The sequence below is a fragment of the Microtus oregoni genome, unplaced genomic scaffold (assembly GCF_018167655.1).
Source record: "Microtus oregoni isolate MIOR12 unplaced genomic scaffold, Mior012 000015F_ref0000493, whole genome shotgun sequence".
NCBI classification, from domain to species: Eukaryota; Metazoa; Chordata; class Mammalia; order Rodentia; family Cricetidae; genus Microtus; species Microtus oregoni.
Genome location: NW_024543074.1, coordinates 23180730 through 23207070, shown reverse-complemented (window position 1 = coordinate 23207070; position 26341 = coordinate 23180730). Strand labels below are relative to the sequence as shown.

At 53.4% G+C, this 26341-nt stretch overlaps 1 protein-coding gene across 4 annotated transcripts; it reads left to right on the top strand.

The window, feature by feature from the left end:
• The first annotated feature begins 2547 nt into the window (after positions 1-2547).
• Positions 2548-25994, top strand: Myo1c (myosin IC). Of its 4 annotated transcripts, none has more exons than XM_041664374.1 (32): positions 2548-2713; positions 9151-9306; positions 9402-9517; positions 9922-10120; positions 10207-10287; positions 11915-12094; positions 12175-12273; positions 12479-12592; positions 12676-12747; positions 13064-13183; positions 13304-13386; positions 13588-13693; positions 13800-13880; positions 14113-14204; positions 17602-17696; positions 17773-17819; positions 17915-17995; positions 20468-20573; positions 20677-20794; positions 21327-21440; positions 21517-21593; positions 21887-21955; positions 22040-22124; positions 22225-22384; positions 22614-22697; positions 23286-23379; positions 23482-23537; positions 23662-23797; positions 23880-23950; positions 24035-24132; positions 24221-24320; positions 24684-25994. In XM_041664374.1, exons 1-32 carry the CDS (start codon positions 2639-2641, stop codon positions 24708-24710), a joined length of 3192 nt encoding a protein of 1063 aa, XP_041520308.1. In that variant the 5' UTR covers positions 2548-2638; the 3' UTR covers positions 24711-25994. The 4 variants fall into 4 exon arrangements, with proteins under 4 accessions (XP_041520308.1, XP_041520310.1, XP_041520311.1 ...); XM_041664376.1 differs by lacking the exon at positions 2548-2713 and adding an exon at positions 3440-3579; XM_041664377.1 differs by lacking the exon at positions 2548-2713 and adding an exon at positions 3464-3583.
• Positions 25995-26341: the final 347 nt, after the last annotated feature.

Here is a 26341-nt window from a genome sequence, read left to right as displayed (position 1 = left end):
ACCATCTCTTTACTCTTCCTTTCCCCGACACAGAAACATGCGCTCTCACACCCAAGTAATTGTGCCAGGCACATGCCCCATTTGGCACAGGCCTACATTCCTATCACGCCATCCTGGGCTTTGGGCCTGGGGGGGGTGTTCACATTTGTACAGGCCCCATAAATTAGGTGGCACTGGGTTCCAAAAGTCTTGGCATCTCATAGTTGTCCCCATGGGGATGAATGGAGGCTAAGATCCCTGTCTGCAGCTGAGGCACTAAGTAGATGGTATATCTGCCTCTACCGTGTAATGCAGAGTCTGAGCAGGAAGTTCTTGGGCCTAAGCACAGCGGATTGTATAGATCCAGGTTAGCTTCTGCAGGTGAGTAAGGCCCCATGTCCCCACCCTGGCCTTTACAAAGGGTTGACAGGTGTTGGGTGGTCCTTTAGCTCGTCTGCTGCCATTCCTATCATGAGTCATTGACAAAACATTGCTCCTCTCTCGGGGCCCTACTGGGACCTAGATGGGAAGCAGCAGAGTAGCTGGGCTCAAGACATTTTGAAGGACCTAGCAGGAATAGGCCTCAGCATTCTGCAGGTGCCATGCAGATATAGCCTGTCCCTATTCCTGCTGATTGCCGACTGCCAATAGTGATTCAGTACCCTTTCTCCCAAGAGAAGACACCTCAGGAGTCTTGCCCTGTAATTCACACATCTGTCTTGTGACTTGAGCCTGAGAGGCACTCCAGTTACTCTAGGTTCTGTATTCTATTCTGGGAGCCACCATGTGTTAAGAATTACCCCCCACCCCCAGGCTTCTAGTGAGCCACGGCTGTCTGTTCTGTGTGAGTTGTTACATTGAGGGATAATTATAAATGTGGCTTTTACACTTGTATGTGACTCCTTTGATGGGGGAGAGGACCAGAGTATAGGAATGGGCCTAGAGACTGGACCTGCACCTGTGATCCTTCCTACCCTACCTCACCACAGGAGTCTGAGTTGTCTAGAAAAATAGAAATGATATACTATTGACAAGTCAGTGAAAGAACCATTGCTGAAACCTCGAACTCCTCAGACACTAGCAGCATGGCTATTCTGACTCATGGAGCCCTGGGGCTGGCTCTGGGGACTAGGAGTCCCAATACTTCTCCACAGACTCACCTCTACCCTTCCTATACTAGAAATCCTGCCCTGATGTCCCGGTGCAGGGTCCCTCCTGAACTGAGAAGGGTGAATTCAGCTGTGATTGAGAGGCGGAAAAAGGAAGGGGATTGCTCCCTCTCAGGCCCCAGGCAGGATATGGCTGTTCTGGGCCCACCCCTGACCCGGTGGGTGGAAACAGGAAACATGTGAGACCTGGTGTGTGCTGGGTCTCTGTGCCTGGCTCCGAGACTGATAAGAGCAATTGTGTGGCCACTGGGATGAGCCTGCCCTGGATAGATGTGCTTCCCAGAGGAAGGAAGCTTTATAGGTCTTTCCTGGGCGGGGGGAAGCTGAGGGAGAAAAGGGAAGGTGCCCGGTCATCAGTGTCAGCACAGTCCCAGGGGTCCTCTGCCCCTCCCATGCCAGCCTCTCCTTGTGGAAAAGTCTGTTTCCCCCTGACTTCCCCATTCTCATTTCCTATAAGGAATGGCTGGAGACCCAGAGCTCAGTCCCAGGCCAGGAAAATGTCAGCTATGATTTAGCAACAATGAAGACAGAAAAACAGGAACACTGTGTATGTGTTTGTGTGTATGGGGGGGGGTGCAGTTGAAAATAAACAGTGGGAGTATACACCCAAGGGACTCAGGAACCTACCTTGAGGCTCCAGTGGTGGGTAGGGCAGAGGCCTCTTGCTGTTCCTAACAACTGCCTAGCATGGCCAGCCCTGGCCTCTAAAACAAGGTGTAGTCAAGTGGTGGCACACACCTTAAATCCCAGCACTGGAGAGGCAGAGGCAGGTGGAGCTCTGATTTCAAGGCCAGTCTGGTCTACAGAATAAGTTCCAGGACAGCCTAACAACACAGAGAAACTCTTTCTGGAAAACAAAAAGGTATAGTCAAATGGTCGGCAGATGCCCGTCCTCCCAACACTCAGATGAAGCAGGAGTTCTAGACTAGCCTAGACAACATTCAAACTTTAAAAAAAGAGAAAAAAAAAGTGGGGTAAGACTCATTACCTTCACAAGCAGCCAAGTTGCAGGGACCTCAAGAGAGAGGGGCAATGCCACGTAACGGATCCTCTTGGCTTGTGGAAAGATGCGCGTGTCCTCTGCTTAGAGGAATGGTTAGTTGGCGCTCTAGCTGTTCTGAGAGAGGGCAGCTTGAGAGGCCCTGCCAAGGAGCTGTTGGGAAGGGAGTGGGGGGTTGTCTCCTAACCTTTGACCTGGAACCCAGGGTCTCATGGGTGGATGCATCAGCTCCTCTGGTTACCTGAGACAACAGGCATTTCCTCCATCCTTCAGCCCCTCCTCTTCCTGTCCCAACCCTCTGGCCAAGAGACCTCCCAATCAGACCTGGACTGCTCCAGCTGTGTCCTGAGAAGCTGGACCAGTCACATCCCCTGGGGCTGGAGTTGAAGCAGAACCAACTGGCTGTCCCAGCGTAAGCCAGTTGAGTCGCCAAAGCCAGTGGACGCTGGACAGTTTTTGCCTTCTGCAGGCTGGCTCTCCACACAGCGGAATGGCACTCCAAGTAGAACTGATACCAACAGGGGAGATCATCCGCGTGGTTCACCCCCACAGGCCATGCAAACTTGTAAGCTGGGGTGATACTGTGGGCTGGGAGGAATGGTGGTGGGGTCTCTTCTGGACTGGGCGGCCTCCAGTACATTCATCTGGAAAGGGATGAGCAGTGAGGACCTGTTCTGAACTTTGATGGGGGCAGACACTATTAGGACACGGAGTAAGTGGAAAGAAGGGGTAAGGGATTGTGGGCTACTAGAAGGAATTTTTTTTTAAACGGAGGTTTTGATTTGAATTCCTCCGCCAGCTCCCTGAACTTAAATGTGCTTAGCTGGAAACTAAACATAGATAACAAGAGGACAGTGCTCTAATGCCAAAAGACGAGTACATATAAAAGTTGCGGGCACATAGTACAAATAATGTCTTCCCTTTCCCCGCCGGGCACGCAGAACTGGCACTGCTCAACTTAAGCAGCATGGAACGAGAAGGTGGGTGAAGACAAAGAGAAAATTAGAAATGGGGAAGGACTGGCCTAGCACGCAAGGCAGTGGAATGAAGGTCTAGTTTGTCTAGGGACGGAGAAACCGCATCTAGTGTTCTCGCCCATCGAGCACTACACCATGAGTCTGGTCTTCTACTGGAGGAGTGTGTGCGCGAACTAGTGTAACTGCTGCGCCTTGTCTGTCCTGCGGGTTGGTAGAGAAGTACAGCACTAAGCCTTGGCGGGTGCTCGCCTGGGCCCTGGAGAGGGCCACCAACACGGGGCGGGGCCCAGGGGCGCGCGCGCGCCTGAGTCTGGGCCTTGCGGGGGAATGACGATAGGCGGCGGCCCGGCCCCTAGCGGGCCCTGGGCGGGGAGAGCGTACCGGAGCCGCGGACTCCCGAGGCGGCCACACTGTTCAGCCCAGCCCCCGCCCGAACACACGAAGAGCAGAGTCGGTGGGTACGCGCGGGAGGGGACGCGGCCGCAGGGTCCCGGGTGGCCTCCGTTGGCCAGCTGGCTAGAGGAAGGGGCAGGCGGCTGGGCGCCTTCAGCGACCAGAGCTGTGGCCGTGATGTCTCTGGCCTGGTATTGCTAAGACAAGATTCGCTCAGCCCAACTGGACCTAGAGGCACTAGGGTTCAGTTTCTTGGGTACACACGCGGGTAAAGAGGGGGCGCGGGATCCAGGCACCCGGTGCTCCCTCCGGGCCACTCCCGCAGCCCTCCCTGCCCCTGCTCTGGGTTCCGGAGAAACTGGCCGAGCCCCGCCCCTTCCCGTCCTTCGCCGGGGGAGTCCAGGCGTGCCCGTGATCCTTGCGAGCCGTTTCTGGAAATGAGGCGGGTGCGGGGCTCAGAGATGAATAGGAGAATGAATGGCTGGCCCACTGTTTTATTCTGTTCCGGCATGCGCCAGCCTCTTGCTCACACTCCTGGCCTCTGAGATTCATTCATTCATGCAGGCGCCCACCACTGAGGGGGGGGGGGTTATTGAATCTCCAGCGAAAGCCTAGCTGAGTGCTTGCCTAAGACCGGAGCCGTCTCCCGGCAGAGTCTAACAAGGAAACGGACGTTTAGTACTTGATTTGGTGAGGAGGAGGCTGTGTGTTAGGGGAAATTAGGAAGGTGTTGTGGAGAAGGTGATGTCTGAGCTGATTCTTCAGGGATGACTGTGAGGTGGGGAGGCCGAGTGAGCTGCAGGTGCAAAGCCACAGACGCATGAAGTTCCATGTGGTTGGTGGTTGGCAGCACTGGTACAAGCAGCACCTCCTGTGTGTGGTGGTTGTACCAGTGGGGGAAGTGTGGAGAAAGAAGGGGTTGAAGGGGACTGACTACCTGTGCAGTCATGGATTCATACAGGAGCGGTGGAGTAAACCGAGTCCATTCGCAAGGGCTTGACAGGAAGTTGTGAGTGTGAAGGCAGGCTTTGCACGTGGGGAGCTATGCGGTATAAACCTCCCTCGTTAACTTGAGATGTTAACTGTCAGATTTGCATTTGTAAGTGCCACAGGCCGATACCGGAACTTTGATTGTTGGGAGGAAGACAGGGAGAACAGTTAGGGGGCTGTTCATGTTGGTCCAGAAGAAGAGCAGGATGGAGGCAGGAGTGAGGTTCTTAGGAGGTGGCGACTGGTGGAAGGGATGGAGAGAAGAGGACCGGCCTGGAATGCAGGCTCATGATTACCGGCTGTCAGGACCTAGGACAGTGAACATGAAAACTGTCAGGGGCAAGGAGCTTTGTTCATTATTGCTGGACTCACAGGTAAAGGTCTCCGGCAGACCAAAAGATCCATGATTCTGGAGCTAAAGTATCAGGCCCTGTGAGTAAAACCCTCCCCATCCCTGCTCACAGTTCCCTGAAGCCTCCAACAGTCCCTGATGGGGCAGCGCCATGAAACAAGTAAGAGCATCTGCTTTGTGCCCAGCACTGAGTGGTTTTGTTTTCCCTGCTCGGTGAGGCCATGTTTGCCTCGGTGGAAATCAGTGTAGCCCTGGAGGTTGGAGGAGCATTTGGGGCTGCCCACAGCCCTTCACTCTACCAGAGGTCAGGCTTGGTAACACTAGGGAAGGGCCCACCGAATGACCCAGAATGTCAGTCCTAGTCCCTGCAGTTCCCAGTACACATTTGCCCAGGTGGGAGGAGACCCAGAGGTGCTTTTTAGGAAATAAGTCTTGGGTCACTCACTGGCTTAAGGTGTACTCCAGCCTACAGTGAGTCTTAAGCCCAGGGTCGCACTGTGCGACCCAACGACCTTCGCCTGTTCCTCAATTGTCACACCTAAAGCACACACATCAGTAGTCACCTGACAGAGGCCCCTGCCCTAGGTCACCGAGGAAAACTGTCAGTCCTGTTAACTGTTGGGAGGGATCAGGGAAGTATTAGGGGTCAGGGAGGTAGTATTGGGGTCCTGGGTACCAGACCCATCCCTCTTAGATGTATAGAAATCTTAAACAAGGCGTCTCACCTACCTAGTCTCAGTTCCCCCTTCTAAAATAGAACAACACAGAACTCATGGTGTGGCGCCGCGCACTGACGGGAGTGACACAAGCTCAGAACGCAGGAAGCGCCTGGCGTGGCGGTGTCGCCTCGGTTCTCCACCTCCACTTCACTTCCCCTCTCTGGACTCACGCTTCTGTCCAGAGAGGTGGAGCAGGCCAGGAGAGGTTGCCCGGACTGTGGCTGGCCTATGGCCCACAGGGCGGCGGCGACGCGCCCTCCTTCCGATGCGGGGCGGTGGCTGCGGGGGCGCCAGCGGGCATCCCAGGAATGCGACTGCGCCGCTCGGGACGGGTGAAGCCGCCGGACCCCTCCGCGCGCGGATTCCCCTCATTCCAGCCGCTTGACGCGGCGGGGCGGGGCGGGGCGGGGCGGGCACTGCGACCTCGAAGCCCCGCCCCCAAGCCCGTCACTCCCACCCAGACTTTACGGGCCAGAGCGGGAGCTCCGTGAGGCCGCCGCAGGGGGAGGGGAACGAGCCCAGTTCCAAGCTCTCCCGCCCTCTATCTTCGGATGCTCTAGGGTGGGCTGAAAGTCGTGTCTTCATGCTTTTAAAGCCGGGGCATCGTAGAGGGCGCTCTCCCTGCCCTGTGTCTTTCACCCATCTTCCACCTGCGGCACCCATTCCCCTGGCCCTCTCCAAAAGGCCCCATTTCCCAGCTGGCGCCTCACGCCTCCCCCACCCCCGGGTTGCGGCTCAGGCTGAGCTGTTGTTCACGAAGTAATGAACCATCTTTCCCCTCGAGGCTGCAGCCAGCACCTGTCGCAAGCTCACCTCCCTAGGGAGTCCCTGTCCAAGGAGTGGGGCGCTTTGGTGCTTTGGGGTTCTTACTCCGCCTCGCCTCTCTAGAACAAGTCAGTATCCGCGGTACATTCTTCAGGTTAACAGCGGGCGAGAAACAGATAAGGCACCTGAGAACCCTTTGCAAGTCACAGATAGAGGCGCGCGGGGGGGGGGGGGGGGGACTTTCTCCACTAGACAAGAAGAGTGAACTCACACCCAAAGCATGTGTATTAGAATGAGCGTGGCTGGGAAAAAGAGGAAGAGGGTGGTGGTGTTGGGGACTTTGGCGGTGCCTTGGTGCTTCATTTCAGGCCACCCAGCAATTCTTCTGGCAGATATTAACCTCGTTTTAAAGATGAACAGTCTGTCTCCTAAGAAGTTACGGGAATCTTTTTCTTTTTGCCTTACCTTAGACATCAATATGCTACAAGTGGTGGCAAACTGAGCCAGAGTCCACCCCACATCACACACACACACACACACACCCCTCTGGCCTAAAAGGGTCTGGTGCCTTCAGAGAGTCAGCTGGAAGCCAGACTGGAGAGACAGCTGATGGCCTGGGTAGAGAGAATGGGAGATCTAGAGGGACCAGAAAGGAAGAGAGATGAGAGAAGCCCCTAGGACACTGAGTCCGAAGAAAGATGCTCAGGATGGAGCATAAGGGTATTGACTGCAAATGCAGGAAAGTCAGAAGGTGGCTGCGCACCCAGAAACTCAGGCTTCTATAGGGTACATGCTGAGCAGAAAGGGCACACACCCTGTTGCCATCCCTGGCCCTAGGGCTTGTGTTCTTTCCTGAGGAAGAGACTTTTCGAGAGATTTTCTCCCTGGGCATCCTGGCACAGGTTTGTAATCTCAGCACTCAGGAGTCTTAGGCAGGAGGATCTGGAGTTCCAGGCCAGCTTGGGCTACGTAGTGGGACCCTGTCCCAAACAATTTTTTCCTAGGGATTTAAAGAATGGAACTGGTCCTCCCGGAGTGTGTACGGGGGAGGACAGTGCCCCGCACAGAGGCTCCGCCTGTCCAGGCGCGCCGGCCGTATTTGGACATTTCGTTCTATTTTTAACTTTCCCGGGACTCGAGGTTGGGGGTGGGGAGGGAAATCCTGCTTCCTCGGTGACCCACCGGCTTCAGTCCTGGTCTCTCGCGGGGTGTCAGGCCCGTGTTGTAGACACGAGCCCGGAAGTGAGTTCCGGGGCCATGTAGACGCGGCGGCCGAGCGGGTTCCGGGCCCCACCCTGGAACTAACGACGTTCCTCCTGGAAAACCTGACTCAGGCGGAGCCCGCGGCACGCAGGAGGCCCCGCCCCTCGCGCGCCCCCTCTTAGGTCCCGTGGCCCCCTCCCACCCATCCCGGGCCTGACCGGCCGCAGAGAGACCCCGGGGTCCAAGCCCCTGAAGCCGCAGGGCCTGGGGGGGGGGCGGCGCGGGGGGCGGTGCGGGGGGCGGGCCGGCCCCTCCCTCGCTGACGCCGCGACCGAGCTCCCCGACCAAGAGCGCGGGCAGCGGAGCGGGGAGCCAGGTCGGGCAGGATGCGCTACCGGGCGTCGGTGAGCAAGGGCGCGGGTGGGGTGGGGGGGTCCTGGGTGTCGCTCGGTGGCCCGCAGCGTCTCCTGGACTGGCTAGGAAGCAGGCGCGGCCCAGGAATTTCGGTGGAAAACGTCCCTGAAAGTTGCTAGGGCAGGAGGCCGAGGCGGAGAAGGCTGCAGAACGCTAGGACCCAGAGCCTTGCGGGTCGCCCCTGCTGACGGCTGAGACCCCTCACACAAGGGCAAGGGGGCGATGGCTGCGGCCGTGTTGGGCAACAGCTTTGGGATGGGTGGGCAGGTGTGAGGGAAGCAGGCCCCAGACTCTTAGGGGTGACCAAGGAACAGAGAGCTCCTGGGCAACTAGGGTCAGGAGAGACTTAGTGACCTCTCTGGGATTTACAGCCGCTCCCAATACCTTCCTCTTCCTTGACTCTTAGCACTTTCTAGAACCCGCAGACTCTCTTTAAAGGAAAACCTCAGCCTCGGACAGGGCACAAGGGGCTAGCCAAGCCTGTACCTGCCCCACCCTTGGGTGGCAGCTGGGTTTTCCCCTGGTAGAACCCCCAACCTCCTGAGGCTTCTCAACCATGGAGGAATTGTGTGGGGAGCGTAGCAGCTGGAGTGGAGGGAGTGGCTCCAGCTGAAGGAGGGCAGGCCACCCACTTCTAGGGTGGGTGTCAAGTCCAGCTGGGGTGGTGGCCCATGGGGAAACCCTCTCCTGGGAGGTGCTTGACCCCTAAACAACTCTGCCCCTGGGGGATTTTGGGTCTGTGGGAGCAAGAGAAATGGCCCGTCCCTGTCTGCAGAATTCACTCCAGACCATTTGTTCTCCAAAGCACCTGTAACACTCAGCTGAGGGATCTGAGGTCACCTGAACTAGCTCATTCCTCTTCCCAAGGAGGAAACAGTCCGGAGAAAGGAGATTTGTCCAAGGTCAACACAGCCTTCTTTCTGCCGTTCCTTTGAGTTCCTTCTGACCCACCTTTCTCCACACAATACTACTCCTCTCTGAATTCCGTGCACTTGTTCTGTGTCTGCTGGGTCCCTGGTGCTCCTGTAGGCTTTGTGCATGGCCCATGTGACCCAAACATATGTCCCAAACATGTTCTGTAGCCTGTGTCCAGGTGCCTCTGCCTGCCACATCCTGCAGGTGGGGTAGGAGACGTGGCCTTGCTTTAACCTGCAGACTCTGACCTTGCCTTGTGGATGCTTTTCCACAGGCCCTAGGCAGTGACGGGGTACGGGTGACCATGGAGAACGCCTTGACAGCCCGGGACCGCGTGGGGGTGCAGGACTTTGTTCTCCTGGAGAACTTCACCAGTGAGGCCTCCTTCATTGAGAACCTGCGGCGACGATTCCGGGAGAACCTCATTTATGTGAGAACCGTGGGTGGCGCTGGGGGAACAGACCTAGGGTGAAGGAGACACCAGGAGCCTTCGGGAAAAGCTGCTGACCCTTCTCTGTCCCCCAGACCTACATTGGCCCTGTCCTGGTTTCTGTCAACCCCTACCGAGACCTACAGATCTACAGCCGTCAGCATATGGAACGCTACCGTGGTGTCAGTTTCTATGAAGTGCCACCTCATCTGTAAGTGGCTCTCCTACCTTTCCAGGAATGACCTCCCCCATCGTCATGCAAGATGACCCCACCCTACCCCCACTTGGAAATGATTCCTGACCCCTGCCTCGGGTGACTCACTGTTCACAACTGTGAGGAATCCCATGATTGCTCACCCCAGAGTTACCTCCGTTCTCATTAGACGAACGAGTCTCTAGATTCCATCCTCCAGGACCCTCAGCTCCCAACCTCAGTCCCCACTCATGATGTATTCCTTTAACTATGCTAAAGTGTTCCACCTGGCTAGCACCCCACCTGGAGTGACCCGATCAGACTTCCATGTGATAGTGAACCCAGCCCCCATCCTCAGCTGGGGAGGTCTACCCTGTAAGGGTTTCCCACCCTGTGAACTCCCTGACAAACCTCTGCCCCAGGTTTGCGGTTGCTGACACTGTGTACCGGGCGCTGCGAACTGAGCGGCGGGACCAGGCGGTGATGATTTCCGGAGAGAGTGGGGCAGGCAAGACAGAGGCCACCAAGAGATTGCTACAGTTCTATGCAGAGACGTGCCCGGCCCCTGAGCGGGGTGGTGCAGTGCGGGACCGGCTGCTGCAGAGCAACCCTGTGCTGGAGGTGAGGGGACTGGACGGCAGCATCTCTGGAAAGGGGAGGAGAAGAAGAAAATGCCAGGCTTCTCTCACATTCCCATCCACTCCCAGGCCTTTGGAAATGCCAAGACTCTCCGCAACGATAACTCCAGCCGGTTCGGGAAGTACATGGATGTGCAGTTTGACTTCAAGGTACCTGTGGGTGGAGTGAAGCATTAGGAGTGGTCGGGCTTGCCATTCAGTCGGTTTGGTATTTGTTGAGTGTTTACTGTGTGCCAGGCACTCTCCCAGGTGCTGCTGTTAGAGCAGTGAAATCAGTCTTGTCTCCTGGAGTGATGGGTGATAAACAGAAACAGAATAATCTAGGCCGTAGCAGGAAATAAAATAAGATAAAGGTGGTATCTGCTGCGATTTTTTTTTTTAGTGAGATAGTCTCAAGTTGTGGGTTTTTTTTATTATTTTTTTATTTTTATTTTATGTGCATTGGTGTTTTGCCTTCTGGTATGTCTGCGTGAGGGTGTCGGGTCCCCTGGAACTGGAGTTACAGACAGTTGTGAGCTGCTATGTGGGGTCTGGGAATTGAACTCAGGTCTTCTGGAAGAGCAGCTGTGCCCTTGAGCACTGAGCCATCTCTCGGGTCCTGAGATAGTCTCATTGTCATCCAGACTGCTCTGAAGCTTCCGGTTGTGCTGCTTCATCTTCCTGAGCCGCTGAGATTGCAGGGGTGCACAGCACATCTGAGCCTGCAGTTCTGTAGCAGACAGGGAAGGCCTCACTTGGAGGTGGCATTTCAGTAATGCTTGGTGGCAGTGGAGAGCAGGCATAGCAGATGCCTTGGAGAAGGAAGCCAGGTCGATGTGAGGGCCAAGGCCTTGCAGAGGTAGAGTTTTTAGGGTGTTTAGAGATTACAGTGAAGCCAGAAACTGGAGGAGGAAGCATGGTACCAAGAAGCAGGAGCGGGGAACCAGGGCCTTTTGGATCTTTGCAGATTTTTTTCCCCATCCTTAATGTGGCAATTAAACCAAGGACTTTAAATCATATTAAGAACACAGACTACATAGAGAACTTTGGTCAGAGAAAGCCCTGTGAGAATATTTTTTCAACTAAGTGAAAAGAAATTATCAGAGGGTTTTGAATAGTAGCCTGTCATGATGCAACTTTCCTACTGAAAAGGTCATTCTTGCCTTTGTTGGGAGTGGATGATAGAGGAACCCAGCCAAGCCGGGAAACCGGTTCGGAGGCTGATGTAATAATGTAGGTGACAGATGATGGCGTCTCAGGTCGTGGTGGTAGTCACAGGTGAAGAGCAGAGGTTGGATTCTAGGTGTTTTCAAGGTTAAAGCAGCAGGATCGGCTGTTTGTTTAGATATAAGAAGTAGGTGAAAAAAGGGTTTCTGGGAGGACCGCAACCTACCCTCTAGAAGAACTTGCAGGATGGAGCTGCCGCTGATCGAGATGGGAGGGCACAAGCAGGAGTTGGTGTGGGAGAGAAAAAAGCTGGAATGCACTGTCAGGCCTGTTAAATTTGCAGTGCCTGGCAGGCATACAAGTATGCCTCGGAAGTAGATAGAGTTGAGTCTCTCTCTCTCTCTCTAAATTGTGTATGTGTGCATGTGTGTATACTCGCAGAGGTAAGAACAGATGTCATTTAACCACTGAGCTATGTCTCTTTTTCCTAAGTGAAGAAACTGAGGCCAGGGTGGGTGCCTGAGCCCACTGATCTAGTAGCAGAGCTGGAATGAGAGCCCAGGTCTACTATGGGAGAGAAAGAGGAAGAGGGGTTCTAGCTGACCATCCCTGTTCCCCACCTTACCCACAGGGAGCCCCTGTGGGAGGCCACATCCTCAGTTACCTCCTGGAAAAGTCACGAGTGGTACACCAGAATCATGGAGAACGGAACTTCCACATCTTCTACCAGCTACTGGAGGGGGGTGAGGAGGAGACTCTTCGTCGCCTGGGCTTGGAACGGAACCCCCAGAGCTACTTGTACCTGGTGAAGGTGAGTGGTTGGCAGGCAGGATTGGCGCCACCCAGGGGGCACAGTGCCAGTGCTGGCAGTCAGCTATGCTCTCTCTCCAGGGCCAGTGTGCCAAAGTCTCCTCCATCAATGATAAGAGTGACTGGAAGGTCGTCAGGAAGGCACTGTCAGTCATTGACTTCACTGAGGATGAAGTGGAGGTTAGGGCTCTTCTCTGGACCCTCCTCCCCCACACCCCAAATTCACCCATTTCTTTTGGAGCCCATTTCTACTTCAGGTTCCCTTCTCTTCCTGAGTGCTTTCCCAACCATCCCCTGATGTATCTGAGCATCTCCTATTTGCTCTTATGGGCTGCCCTGACCTCCCTGACCTCATAACCACCACATGCCCCTGCTGCCACCTCAGGACTTGCTAAGCATCGTGGCCAGTGTCCTACATTTGGGCAACATCCACTTTGCTGCTGATGAGGACAGTAATGCCCAGGTTACTACTGAGAACCAGCTCAAGTATCTGACTAGGGTGAGTGGTGGTCAGAGGGCAAGGAAAGGGAGAACTGAGACGAGAGGACCAGCCCCTCATCTTGCCCACTCCACCCTTGGCAGCTACTCGGTGTAGAAGGCACAACGCTGAGGGAAGCCCTGACTCACAGAAAGATCATCGCCAAGGGGGAAGAGGTAAGACTCGGCTTGGCTGCAGAAACAGGAGATGTGGGCAGTCCTGGGGAGCCTTGTCCTTTTGTTCTTCTCTGCTGTCTACTCAGGGTCTTCAGTAGGGCCGGAGGGACATGATGCAGGGCCTAGAGACTCCCACCTCCATGAATGAGGCCCCTGTAACAGTTTCCCTATGGTGTCCTAAATAGTACTACCACTCTGGTTTAATAGCACTAGGAAGGCGGGGTAGTGAGAACATCCTTGTCTGATGCCTGAGTCTGAGGGGAGGTGGGACAGAAGGGTGTCCGGCATTCATCTCCTGTTTTATCCTCTGTGGCAGCTCCTGAGCCCACTGAACCTTGAGCAGGCCGCATATGCAAGGGATGCTCTTGCCAAGGCCGTGTACAGTCGCACTTTCACCTGGCTGGTCACAAAGATCAACAGGTCACTGGCCTCTAAGGTGAGTACTCAAACCCATGCTGCTTCCGAGGAAGGCAGGGAGAGTGGTCAGAGAGGCCTGTGGCTGGGAGCCGGGGCAGACCCTGGAGACGCATGCTCTCTGCTGACTGGCTGGCCCTAGGATGCTGAGAGCCCCAGCTGGAGAAGCACCACAGTTCTTGGTCTCCTGGACATTTACGGCTTTGAAGTATTTCAGCACAACAGGTCAGTCCTTCACTTTTAATCCCTGCTGGTCTGTCTGCTAATGTTTGTGTTCTGCCCCCTCCTTTGTCCCCTGCCTCTCATTCCCAGCCATGGTCCTGCTTTGCATCTCTCAGCCCGGCTGCTTGTGCCTGATCCTGTCCTTTCCCTGTCCCCCGGCTTTGTGTTCCTGGCACTGCTGCGGGTTCTTCCACTGCCCCTCAGCTTTGAGCAGTTCTGCATCAACTACTGCAACGAGAAGCTGCAGCAGCTCTTCATTGAGTTGACTCTCAAGTCTGAGCAGGAGGAATATGAAGCAGAGGGCATTGCGGTACGTGCTCTCCTGGCGCACCCTGCATGTCATGGGAAGCCAGGCCCTGGGGCTCCCAGGAGAGAGTGTGGAGCCCTCTAATTGCTGTCCCCCTCTCTCTGTGCAGTGGGAACCTGTCCAGTATTTCAACAACAAGATCATCTGTGACCTGGTGGAGGAGAAGTTCAAGGGCATCATCTCCATCTTGGTACGTAGTCTGCTCTTCTAGCCTCATTTTGGGAGGCAACAGGAAAGCCTTCCCCCCTTTCTTTCCCCAGTGTGTCCGCTGGGGCAGTGTGTGGGGTTGGGCTGGGTAAGGTGAGGCTCTGGCCCAGTCTGCCGGCTCTATCAGGGCTCCCTAAGCTCTGCCCCTTTCTCCTGTGCCTATGGCTTCTTGTATGGTGTCCTCTATGTTTATCACCTTGTGCCCTGCCCTGCAGGATGAAGAGTGTCTGCGTCCTGGGGAGGCCACAGACCTGACCTTCCTGGAGAAGCTGGAGGACACTATCAAGCACCACCCCCACTTCCTGACGTGAGTGGGCTGCTGGGGCAAGGGGCTCACATTCGGCAGAACCTGTGAAAGGGCTGGGGTCCCTGCAAAGTGCCAACACCAGCCATGAAACTGAAGGCATAGCTCAGTGATAGAGGGCTTGCCCAGCATGCACGGGACTCCTTTTGGATCCCCAGCACCTAAAACAAAATAAACCACTAGCCACAAGTTAGTCACCAGAGAAAGTGATGATGGGACAGTTACCAAAAGCCACTGTTAGACCTTCCTCTTTGAATCATTTTTGAGAATGAAACTTGTTAAATTGTGTTTTTTTTTTTAAGCTTCCTTATTTGTAAATTGCTTCCTATATAAGGAATCTCCTACACTTAGGAGGTGGAGGCATTAAAATTAGTAGTTCAAAGCCATCTTGGCTACATAGCAAATTCAAGACTACATGAGATCCTATTTACAAACAAAACAAAAAACAGAAGTGGGGGCCGGGCGGTGGTGGCGCACGCCTTTAATCCCAGCACTCGGGAGGCAGAGGCAGGCGGATCTCTGTGAGTTCGAGACCAGCCTGGTCTACAAGAGCTAGTTCCAGGACAGGCTCCAAAACCACAGAGAAACCCTGTCTCGAAAAACCAAAAAAAAAAAAAAAAAAAAAAAAACAGAAGTGGGGAAGCTCAGCACACAACCGGGCACACTCATCTCTGAGCCTATAACACCCCGTAAGGATAATGCTTGTGTTCTATCTTACCAAAACTCAGAAAAATTCACTCTTTTGGTCAAGGTTATCTATTTAGGTTGTAGATCTTGGAATGAATGTCCCAGGCTTTTGGACTCAAACACCATAAGCATTGTTTGCTTAACAGTACAAGAAGCCAAGCATGAAACACACGGCTTTAATCCAGCACTCTGGAGCAGAGGCAAGCAGACTGCTGTGAGTTCCAGGCCAGCCTGGTTCTAGGACAGACCGCTAGAGAGACCGTGCTCAAAAAAAACCAAACAGTACATGAAAAAAATTGTTTCTGGTTATTCTTGATGGTTCATGCACTCAAAAAGTGGAGGGAGAGGGATGGCTTCAGGTTTGAAGCAAACTTGCGCTACAGTATGAGCTCCTATCTCTAAAAAGAAAGAAAGGGCCCAGAAGTGATAGTACATGCCTTTAATCTCAGTACTCTCAAGGCAGAGGCAGATGGATCTCTGTGAGTTCGAGGCCAGCCTGGTCTACAGAGTGAGGTCCAGGACTGACAAGACTACAAAGGGAAACCCTGTCTTGAAAAACTTAAGGAAAGAAGGAAGGAAGCAGGCAAAACATTTGAAGGGATTTTTTGGTGGGGCAGTTTATTGTTTGTTTTAAGACCAAATGTCATAGTACCCTGAGTGCCCTGGAATTTAGAGATCTGCCTGCTTCTGCCTTTGGAGTGTTGGATTTAAAGGCTTTCACCACCATATCTGGTATTGGTTAGCCTTTCTCTCTCTCTCTCTTTTTAAGATTTATTTATTTATTATGTATAGTGTTCTGTCTGCATGCCAGAAGAGGGCACCAGATCTCATTACAGATGGTTGTGAGCCACCGTGTGATACTGGGAGTTGAACTCAGGACCTTTTGAAGGGCAGCCAGTGCTCTTAACCACTACGCTGTCTCTTCAGACCTCTCTTTTGTTTTTTGAAACAAGATTTCTCTGTGTAGCCCTGGCTGTCCTGGAACTAACTTTGTAGACCAGGCTGGCCTCAAACTTAGAGGTCTGCCTGCTTCTGCCTCTCGAGTGCTGGGATTTTTGGTGTTTGCAGCTGGCTGGCTTTGATTTTTTTTTTTTTTTTTTTTGAGACAGGACCTCATGTTGCCCGGTCTGGCCTGGAACTCACTGTGTGGCAAAGGATGGCTTTGAACTCCTGATCTTATCTTCCTCTGCCTCCTGAGTGCTAGGGTTACAGGCATGGCCATCATACCAAACAATAAAATTCACTTGATTATGAAAATAATACTGCGGGGCTGGAGAGATGGCTCAGTGGTTAAGAGCACTGCCTGCTCCTCCAAGGGTTCGGAGTTCAATTCCCAGCAACCACATGGTGGCTCACAACCATCTGTAGTGAGGCCTGGTGCCCTCTTCTGGCATACACGCAGACAGAATATTGTATACATAATAATAAATAAATATTTTTTAAAAAAAAAGAAAAAAAAGAAAATAATACTGCTCATTAGAGAGAGTTGGAATGTGTGCAAAACTACTTGTGACCCTGTTACCCAGAGGTCATCACTGTTAACAATTCCAGGCATTTCCTTCCTGCCTTTTCCTATACATTTTTTTCCAAAGTCAAAGACTTACTGTGTATGAGGCTCGGGATAATGTTATGTTCTAAGGTTTTTCCTGTATCCAGTGGAAAAATTTCTTCAAAATTTGTCCTTCGAGGGCTACAACCCATGGGGACTTTGCAGCTCCTACCCTGCCTTGAAGGCCCTAGTGACAGCCTTTCTATGTTTTTTTTTTTTGGGGGGGGGGGGGCGGGGTTGGTTGGTCGATTTGGTTTTTTTTTTTTTTGTTGTTGTTGTTTTTTGGTAGTTTTTCGAGACAGGGTTTCTGTATATAACAGCCCTGACTGTCCTGGAACTCACTTGGTAAACCAGGCTGCCTGGCTGGCCTCAAGCTCACAAAGACTGGCCTACTCTGCCTCTAGAGTAAAAGGATAAAAGCATGCACCACTACACCCAGTGGTTGTTTGGTTTCTCTGTGTAGCCCTGGCCATCCTGGAACCCACTGTGTAGACCAGGCTGGCCCCATACTCACAGACATTCACTTACCCCTGCTTTGGAAGCATGTGCCACCACCACACCACTGTTTTGTTTTTTGTTTTTGTGTGGTGTTGAAGATGGGGCCTAGGGCTTCACACATGCTAGACAAGCGTCCCGTCCAGTCAGTGAGCTACCTAGCAGCCCACCCTCCAGGTTTCCGATGTGAGAGCAAGGCGACCGTATCTCTGGATAGGTGCTCAGAATAGTTCTTTTTTTTTTTCTCAGAATAGTTCTTAAAAGTAAAACACGGACTAGGGGGTACAAGCATGTTTAAGATTTAAATAATCTCATGGGACAGATTCCATTCTGAAAATGGAGAGGACAGCTTTACCACCCTCTAAACAGCTGGGCAGTGGCTAGAGGCAATGAAAATAGCCCTATGCCTGGACTGATTGGCAGGCTTAAGCCCAAATTCCTGCTCCTCGCTCCTGGAGCTAGGCCGTCCTCTAGGCAAGTTTGTCTATTCTGAGTGTCTGTGAACTCTGCAGCAGGCCTCAGGCCTGCACAGTCTGTCGCATGGTGTGCAGTCTGTGGGACAGCCCAGGGCCTGCTGGCTCCTTCCTGGATGGCTCATAAAGCTTTTTCAACAGGCAGGGGCAAGCCCCAGGTCAGAATTCTGTAGTTTCCTGTTCTTGTCACCCTTAGGCACAAGCTCGCTGACCAGAAGACCAGGAAATCCCTAGGCCGAGGGGAGTTCCGCCTTCTTCACTATGCTGGAGAGGTGACCTACAGTGTGACCGGTGAGGATCCTGATGCTGGGTCCCGTGGGGCAAGGAGGGGACACTCCCTCACCTCTCATCTGTTCTCCCCTTTCAGGGTTTCTGGATAAAAACAACGACCTTCTCTTCCGGAATCTGAAGGAGGTGAGGCAGACTGGCAGGCCGAGGTGGGTTGGGTACCCTTAGCTCTGTGTGTGTCCCTGGCTTTGTGCTCAACTCCATCTTCTTCTGCCCTGCAGATCATGTGCAGCTCAAAGAACCCCATCATGTGCCAGTGCTTTGACAGGAATGAGCTCAGTGACAAGAAGCGGCCAGAGACGGTGCGGAGGCTGTGACACCAGGGTGGTGTGTGTGTGTCTGAGCCCAGACCAGAGCCTCCCTGGCACTGCAACTGTGAGCGTGTTTAGCACCAGTGTGTGCATGCATAGGTGTCTACAAGAGGCTGCTCTCAGGACTGTCTTTGCCTAGTTCTGTCCCCCCATTTTTATTACGTTTATTTACTTGTGTGTGTATGTGTGAGTGTGTGTGTGTGTACATGTGCCATGGTGTGAGTGGAGGGCTGAAGATTCTTTCTACCACATGAATCTCCGGGATCAAACTCGGGATGTCAGACTTGTCAGGAAGTGTCATTGCCCACTGGGCCACCTCTAGTCCTTCTATGTCTTGTTTCTAAGTGCATACCTATGTGTCCACCTTTGTATGTAGACTCTCTGTATGGGTACCCAGGGTACCCCAGCCTACATGGGCATTTATGTGTATCTACCTAGTCAGCAGACATCTCTCCTCTCTGAGATATCAGAAGCAAAAAGACGCTCTCACAATCAGGTGCATGGGCACTTTGGACACCAGAAAGAGGGAGCAAACTGCCTGAGGGGTTGGAGAGGTAGGATTCTGGAAAGCTCCAAGGCAAAGGCAGCTTTTGAGGTGAGAAAATGAGTAGGTGCTTGTCAAGTGAACCCGTCTGAGGGCGCTTTAGGCAGCAAAAGGTCAACACATGCACCCAGAGGCCAAGGGAAAGCTAGACAGTTGAAAAGAACAGTTTAGTCATGAAGAGGCTGGAAAAGGCAGATATGTGGTCGGTGGTGCCAGATGCAGGGGACTTTCAGCCAGCTGAGGGCAGACATGCAATGATTGGGCTGAGTCAGAAGAGGGCATCACAGCTCCAGGTCAGGAGGGAGAGAAGACCAGAGTGCTTCCAGCTGGCTCACAGAGACACTGTGGTGCCTCCCCAGGCCTTGACTCTGCTGTTCTAACTCTGTCCTTCCCATCTTCTGCCTGAGCCTCCTCTTCTTCCTCCCCATCTTCTGCCTGAGCCTTGTTCTCTTCCAGCCAGTGTAGCAGGCTTTTTTTGGGCCACCAAATCATGACACAGAGACTTAATGCTTGGTCTTAGCTCTTAGGCCTGTTTCTTGTTAGCTCTTATAACTTAATTTAACCTGTTGCTCCCCGTCTGTGTTCTCCCTCTGGACTGTTTTTGTTCTTATGTCCTGCTTTCACTGCTTCCTCCACATCTTCACTGGCTGGTACTGCCTGGCTGGCAGGCCCCAGGCATCCCGCTGTCTTTCTCCCTCATTCTCTCTTCTCTCCTTGAGCTTAGAGTCCTCCTACTTATTCTCTCTGCCCACCAGCCCCACCTATTCCTCTGTTGCCTAGCTGTTGGCCATTCAGCTTTTTATTCGACCAATCAGGTGCCTTTGGCAGACAGAGCAACACATCTTTATATCATTAAGCAAATGCAGCATAAACAAATGTAACACACCTTTACATAGTTAAAGTAATATTCTGCAAGATAAACAAATGTAACACATATTTATACAGTTAATGTAATATTCCAGTATCTCCCTACTCAGGATACCTACACACCCTCCCTTACCCATCCTCTGTAGTGTGCCTCCGGTTTCTGTATCCACTGATGTCCCAAGTGGACCCCTTCGTGTCCAACCCCCTTCCTCTTCTGTTCCTGACTCGGGACAGGGGTCATTCTCCACCCAGTCCCTCGGGCCAGGGACTTTTCAAGCTGGGTGATGCTGATTTCTGTTGTCTGAATACTTCTCAGCTCCCGCTCCTTGGCCCTATAACCACTGTTTCAGGCCAGTCCCTGTTATCGGTCCTTTGAGCCAGTCAACCTCTTCCCTAGTTTCCTGGCTTCCCACCAGCCCCTACCAATCCATCTTCCTCGTAAATGCTGTAGAAATAATCTAACATACAGATCTCATTGCCACTCCCTTGCTCCAAATTCCTCACTGGCTTTCAGTTTCCTTAAAGATAAAATCTAGTCTCTCCAGTGTAACTCTTTGATATACTGCCTCTGCCTTCCTTGCAAGGATTGTAGCTTCCTGTGTGTCAAGCCTTTGCTCAGCCATCCATCTGCCTGGGCTGCCTTTCTCTCTTGCTGTCTCCTCCTGACACTCACAGGCTCACCTTAGGGTCATTTCCAGATCTTCCCCAGTGCACTTTACCTCAGACTGATCAATCGTCTCAAAAATAAGGGGAGGGGAGAAGGATGTCTCCCTGGTTTGATTCTGTCCCAATGAGCATAAGGCCCTTACTTTGTTCTTCAGCATTAGGAAGAAAGAAAAGGAAAGAAAAAAAAAGAGGAGGTAGGCTGTGGCATTACCAAGAGTCTGGAGTAGGAGAGCTGGATTTCTTTCTTAGCTGAGGTCTCTGACTGACTAAAAGGAAGTGTGGTAAAGTCTGGGCCCTTGCTATTGTGAGGAAGGGGGCAGTATGCGCAGGCCTGGGTGGCCTCACCCCAGCCCCAGCCAACATTCTATACTCCCTTGGCTCACCAGGTTGCCACGCAGTTCAAGACGAGCCTCCTGCAGCTAGTGGAGATCCTGAAGTCTAAGGAGCCTGCCTATATCCGCTGCATCAAGCCAAATGATGCCAAACAGCCTGGTAGGTTCTCTGGCCCCATGAGCAGTGATTGAGCTGTGCCTCTTGGACGGTGATACTACCTTTCAGTGAAAGCCTGAGACCATCTGCATTGTCTATCTCGCAGGTCGCTTTGATGAGGTGCTTATCCGACACCAGGTGAAGTACCTGGGACTTATGGAGAATCTGCGCGTGCGTAGAGCTGGCTTTGCCTATCGTCGCAAATATGAGGCTTTCCTACAGAGGTGGGTGGGGTCAGCCCACCGTGAATGGGTGAGGTGGGAGAATGAGGTTCTGGAACCTGCGAGGAAGGAGGGGCATTCATAGCTCTAGTTAAATATGAGGGTTCAGAGGTCCTCAGCTGCTGTGGGACCCTGGCCAGGAACCATTTTATGCTGTGGGCCTAATGTTAGTCTTGAAAGAGAAGACAGAAGGCACACACACAACCCCACCCTCCTGAAGCCTCTGGTGAGGGGCACAGGAGGAGCACATTGACAGGCTGCCACCAGAGACTGGGAACAAGAGCTCAGAGAAGATACTGTGGTTTTGTAGTTATTCAGAGGACAGGACCTGAGCCAACCAGGATACGAATCCCATCTCTGCCTTAGGCAGATGGGAATACTTCAGTCCCCATCTTTACAGTAGGGGCCCTCAGGCACATGTACCATGTACCAGTGTGTGGGAGCACCTGTAGATACCCAGCACAGCGGAGGGGGCCTCCAGAACAGACTCTGGCTTGCCTTTGCTTGAGTGTGTTCCTGCTCGTCCCTTCTCCAGGTACAAGTCACTGTGCCCAGAGACGTGGCCCACGTGGGCAGGACAGCCCCAGGATGGGGTGGCGGTGCTAGTCAGACACCTCGGCTATAAGCCAGAAGAGTACAAAATGGGCAGGTGAGTGGGGCCTGAGCCTGGTGCCTGAGGGATGGAGGAGGTGGCATCCAGAGGCTTATCACTGCTGTCCTCCCAGGACGAAGATCTTCATCCGATTCCCCAAGACCCTGTTTGCCACAGAGGATTCCTTGGAAGTTCGACGGCAGAGCCTAGGTGAGAGACTCGCCCCTGCTATCCCATGGGGGTCTTGGGGAATAGAAAAGCCTTTGGGCTTTTTCTCCGGGGAACCTGCCCATCTCCATTCAGCGATCTTCCTCCTTCCCCACCCCTGTGAAGACCGCCAGCCTCCCCAGTCCAAAACCATCCCCACACTTCCCTGCTGTCTTTCGTTATCTTGCCTCTCACGGTCCCTCCCTTGTTCAGCCGTTCTTCATTCATGCCCCTGACCATGCCAGGCCCTTACCTAGGGGTTCTGAACTCTTATCAATTTTCTTCAACAACCACAGCCACCCAGATCCAGGCGGCCTGGAGGGGCTTTCATTGGCGGCAGAAATTCCTCCGGGTGAAGCGATCAGGTTTGGGGTCCCAGGGGTCTTTTGGAGGGATGGATGGGCCACCATAGTGAGAAGACAGAAGTCAGCCATATGTGATATCCACAGCCATCTGTATCCAGTCATGGTGGCGTGGCACACTGGGCCGAAGAAAGGCAACCAAGAGGAAGTGGGCAGCCCAGACTATCCGTCGGTGAGTGCTGGGATGCCGTGAAGGGGAGCTACAGATCAAGGTGAATATGGGGATCGGTTGTCAGGTTTCTCACCCTAGCTGTGTCTGGCCCGCCCTCCAGACTCATCCGTGGCTTCATCTTACGCCATGCACCCCGTTGCCCTGAGAATGCCTTCTTCCTGGACCACGTGCGCACATCATTTTTGCTTAACCTGAGGAAGCAACTACCCCGGAATGTTCTGGACACTTCTTGGCCCACACCCCCACCTGCCCTGAGAGAGGTCTGTGGGCCTCCATACTGAGCACTTAGCAGGGGGAATTTTCTTACCATGTCTTTGGAGAGGTGGCCAGGGGAGGGTTCAGCAGGGTGAGGAAGTCGATCTGGGCCATGAAATTGAGTTTCCCAGAGAAAAAAATACTCCAAAGGACTGTCAGGCTTGAGGGCCCTGTTGAGGTTTTCAGCGGGAATGGAAACAGACTGGAAAATGTCTGACTCTACCCTTCACACAGGCCTCAGAGCTGCTGCGGGAGCTGTGCATGAAGAACATGGTGTGGAAATACTGCCGGAGTATCAGCCCTGAGTGGAAGCAGCAGGTGTGGGGAGCACAGGCAGCGAGTGTTGTAGAGTGTTGTTGTAGGGGCCCTGGGAACAGCAGGAGGTGTGCTAGCCTGTGCTAGCTGGAGTGAGGGAGTGTTGCCTGCTCCATGCTGGAGCCTCATTGCAGGCTGCAGTGAGTTTGGAGAAGCAAAGAAAACTGTGTTGTGGGCCAGGTTGCTTTGGTTGATAGGAGCTGTCTGGAGCCTCATTGGCCCAGCTTCATGCACACTCATGATTAGGGTCAGTGGTCTATGTGCCTTGTGTTTACCAACAAGGTTTTGGAGGAGGAAGGCCCCACCCAGGTCAGATAACCTGGCATAGCAGTGAGCTACCTGCACGATTCTAAGCTGGACCCCAGTCTCAGACTTGAGGGCCTAGGGGAATTGTTTCCCTAATCAGGCCTGGAACTTGACAGTCCTGGGGAGCTCTCTGCCCTGTTAGGTGGGGACGGTGGGTAAGGAAGGGAGGAGTTGATGGGAGTGAGTATTGGTGGCAGGACACTAGGGTGCTGATGAGGGCGCCATTGGGTATGCCCCCCTAGGTGGTCCCAGCCTTTTGACACTGTATTTCTTTTGTCTTCTCAGCTGCAGCAGAAGGCTGTGGCTAGTGAGATTTTCAAGGGCAAGAAGGACAATTACCCCCAGAGTGTCCCCAGACTCTTCATCAGCACACGTCTTGGTGAGCCCCCCCCCCCCCTTTTATCCCTCGAGCCTCCCAGCACCTTTCTGTCTCCTGGCCTTACCTTACTTACTTACTTACTTCTCCCCATCTTGATCGCAGGCACAGAGGAGATCAGCCCCAGAGTGCTGCAGGCCTTGGGCTCTGAGCCCATCCAGGTAGGAACTCATTGCAACTCTTGCCCTCACAGTTCTTTGCCCAGGGGTCAGAGCAGTGGGCAAGGAAGTTGTCCCTGGAACTCCTCCACCCTGCCCTGCCCCTCACACTGTTCTGTGTCTCTAGTATGCCGTGCCAGTGGTAAAATACGACCGCAAGGGCTACAAACCTCGCTCCCGACAGCTGCTGCTCACCCCCAGTGCTGTGGTCATCGTGGAGGATGCCAAAGTCAAACAGAGGATTGACTATGCCAACCTAACGGGTTAGCCAGAGCTGAGGACTGCCAGGGTGGGAAGGAGCCCTGCTCTGACCACTGCTCCCTAACCTCTGCCCTCCACTCTCAGGAATCTCCGTCAGTAGCCTCAGTGACAGCCTGTTTGTGCTTCACGTGCAGCGTGAGGACAATAAGCAGAAGGTATCCCGTTAGCACATGGGAGGTGGAGGGGGGTCCTCTAGCCCTAAACAAGACTTGACTCATTCTTTGCACCTCGCTCTCCAGGGGGATGTGGTGCTGCAGAGTGACCACGTGATTGAGACGCTAACCAAGACGGCCCTCAGTGCTGATCGTGTGAACAATATCAACATCAACCAGGGCAGGTAAAGCTCATCAGGGTGACTCAGGGACCCCAGGGATCCTGGGGATCTATCTCTGTGACCAAGCCCTTGTGTTCTTCCTTGTTTCCAGCATCACATTTGCAGGGGGTCCAGGCAGGGATGGCATCATTGACTTCACATCTGGCTCGGAGCTTCTCATCACCAAGGCTAAGAACGGCCACCTGGCTGTGGTGAGTGGGACTTGCTGGCCTGGGTCTAAGGTAGAGCCACTGAGGATCAAGTCCTCCTTCGAGTATGTGTCTGTCCCTTTTCCCCTGTTGCCTGCCCATGAAGGCTGGAGAGGGGCTTCGTGGGCCCCTATGGTGGCCATAAAAGAGCTATAATAAGAATGGCAGTGGGAGGTGTGGGAAAGACGCAGGGAGTGGTGGCGTGGGGGGGGGGGATTCTCTGACTGGAGCAGTCAGTACTGCTGTGGAAATAGAAAAGTCTTCAGTGGCAAGGCCACACAACTCCCCAGCCTGCTGCAGGGCTGCCTATCCCGAGCTGTACGTACCTGCAGTTCCTCCACTCACCAGTGGGCTTCTCCCCAATAGGTGGCCCCACGGCTGAATTCGCGGTGATGAAGGCACCAGTGGACCCCCGACTCCTGACGCTTTGCTTATCTCCCTCCTCCCTTCCCAGTTACCAAAGACTTGAGCTTCCAGTCAGGGATCTAGAGACACCCCCAAAGCCCACCTGCAGACTCCTGCCTCTTGCTCACCTTCTCTTGAGGTGATGGGGGCCAGGAAGCTACCCCAGGAGTGGGCCAGGCCGGGCCAGAGCAATAGAAAAGCAGGGGCCTGAGCAGACCAGGCCAGTCCTCTGCTGATGCCAAATCTCTGAGAGAAGGGAATTTTAACAGAGGTTTTCTCTGAGAGTTTTTGATGCTTTATAGGAAACTATTTTTGTAAAAAAGCCATTTTCCTACCCTCAACACACTGGATGTGTTTTCCTGACTCAAACAGGGCAAGGAGTGTAGCGAAAAGATTGGGTGGGCTGGACTGTGGGGCCCTCTTCTCTGGCCAAGCCTCTTCTCTTTATTCCCTTGGCACCTTGTCTGTCTGTCCACCCACCTATACCTTCTGTGGCCCACTCTGACCTCCACCTGGAGGCTAAGACCACCTTCGCCTACCCCATCCTCCTGCCTTAAGAATGCCCTTTTAGGGGCTGGGGTGTAGCCCAGCGGTAGCACCGGTGCTAAGCATGCGTGAGACCCTGGGTTCAATTCCCAGCGTTAAAAAAAAAGGTTTTAATATTTCCACCTCAGTCTGAGGGCATCTGGAGTGGGAAAAAGTCTTCAGAGTTTGGAAAACTTCAGAGAAATCGTCTAGTCCAGACGCCTGGAATCACAGAGCTGAAGACAGGCAAGCCACAAAAGGAAGGCTTGCCTACTAGCAGGTTGGGGCAAATCCTAAAATGAAGCCCTATCCTCAGCACACCTCACTGCCTTTCCCAGGATCAGGGAAGCCCCTAAAGTGAGAGTCCTGTCTTAACTGTGCATCTGGCTCCCTGACCAGCAATCACCCTTGGGAGCCACCAGGTGGGAGAGGGTCTGCTGCCTGGGTCTATGCCTTAGGATGACAACCTCCCCTCCCCCCCCCCCTCTCTCTCTCTCACACACACACACACTCTGGACCCAATTTAAGGATGGTAGGGTCTTTATTGGCCTGGACACCTCTGTGACCTGGGATTATGGGGCTAGCCTTGGAGGAGCTGCAGGGGCATCACCTCTTTCTGCTGCTTCTCTCTATCCCAGAGGGCCTTGGGTGTGCCCAGCCCCCTCTGTGCCCTTTGGGGTTCTCAGCCCACTGCTGACACTTCTGCAATCCAGAGAAACACTAAATAAAGCAATATGTGTTTGCCAACACAGTCTCCCTGTGAGTGCTGGGGGGAGGGGGGAGAGAGGGAGCCCTACTTAGGAGCAATAGAGAAACCAAGTCGGGTATGGTACTGCATGCCTTAATCCCAGTGCTCCAGAGGCAGAAGCAGGTGGATTCTATTTCTGTGACTTCTAGGTTAGCCTGGTCTATATACCAAGTTCCGGGACACCCAGGGCTAAGTAGAAAGAGCCTGTCTCTAAAAAACGAGAGAGGAGCCAGTGGCTGTGTTATGGACTGTCCACCAAAGACGGCTCAACTTAGCACAGGGCTCTGGCTTTAAGCAAACACACACCTGGGATGGTTTGACTGAGGAGGCCTAGCATGGGTGGTAC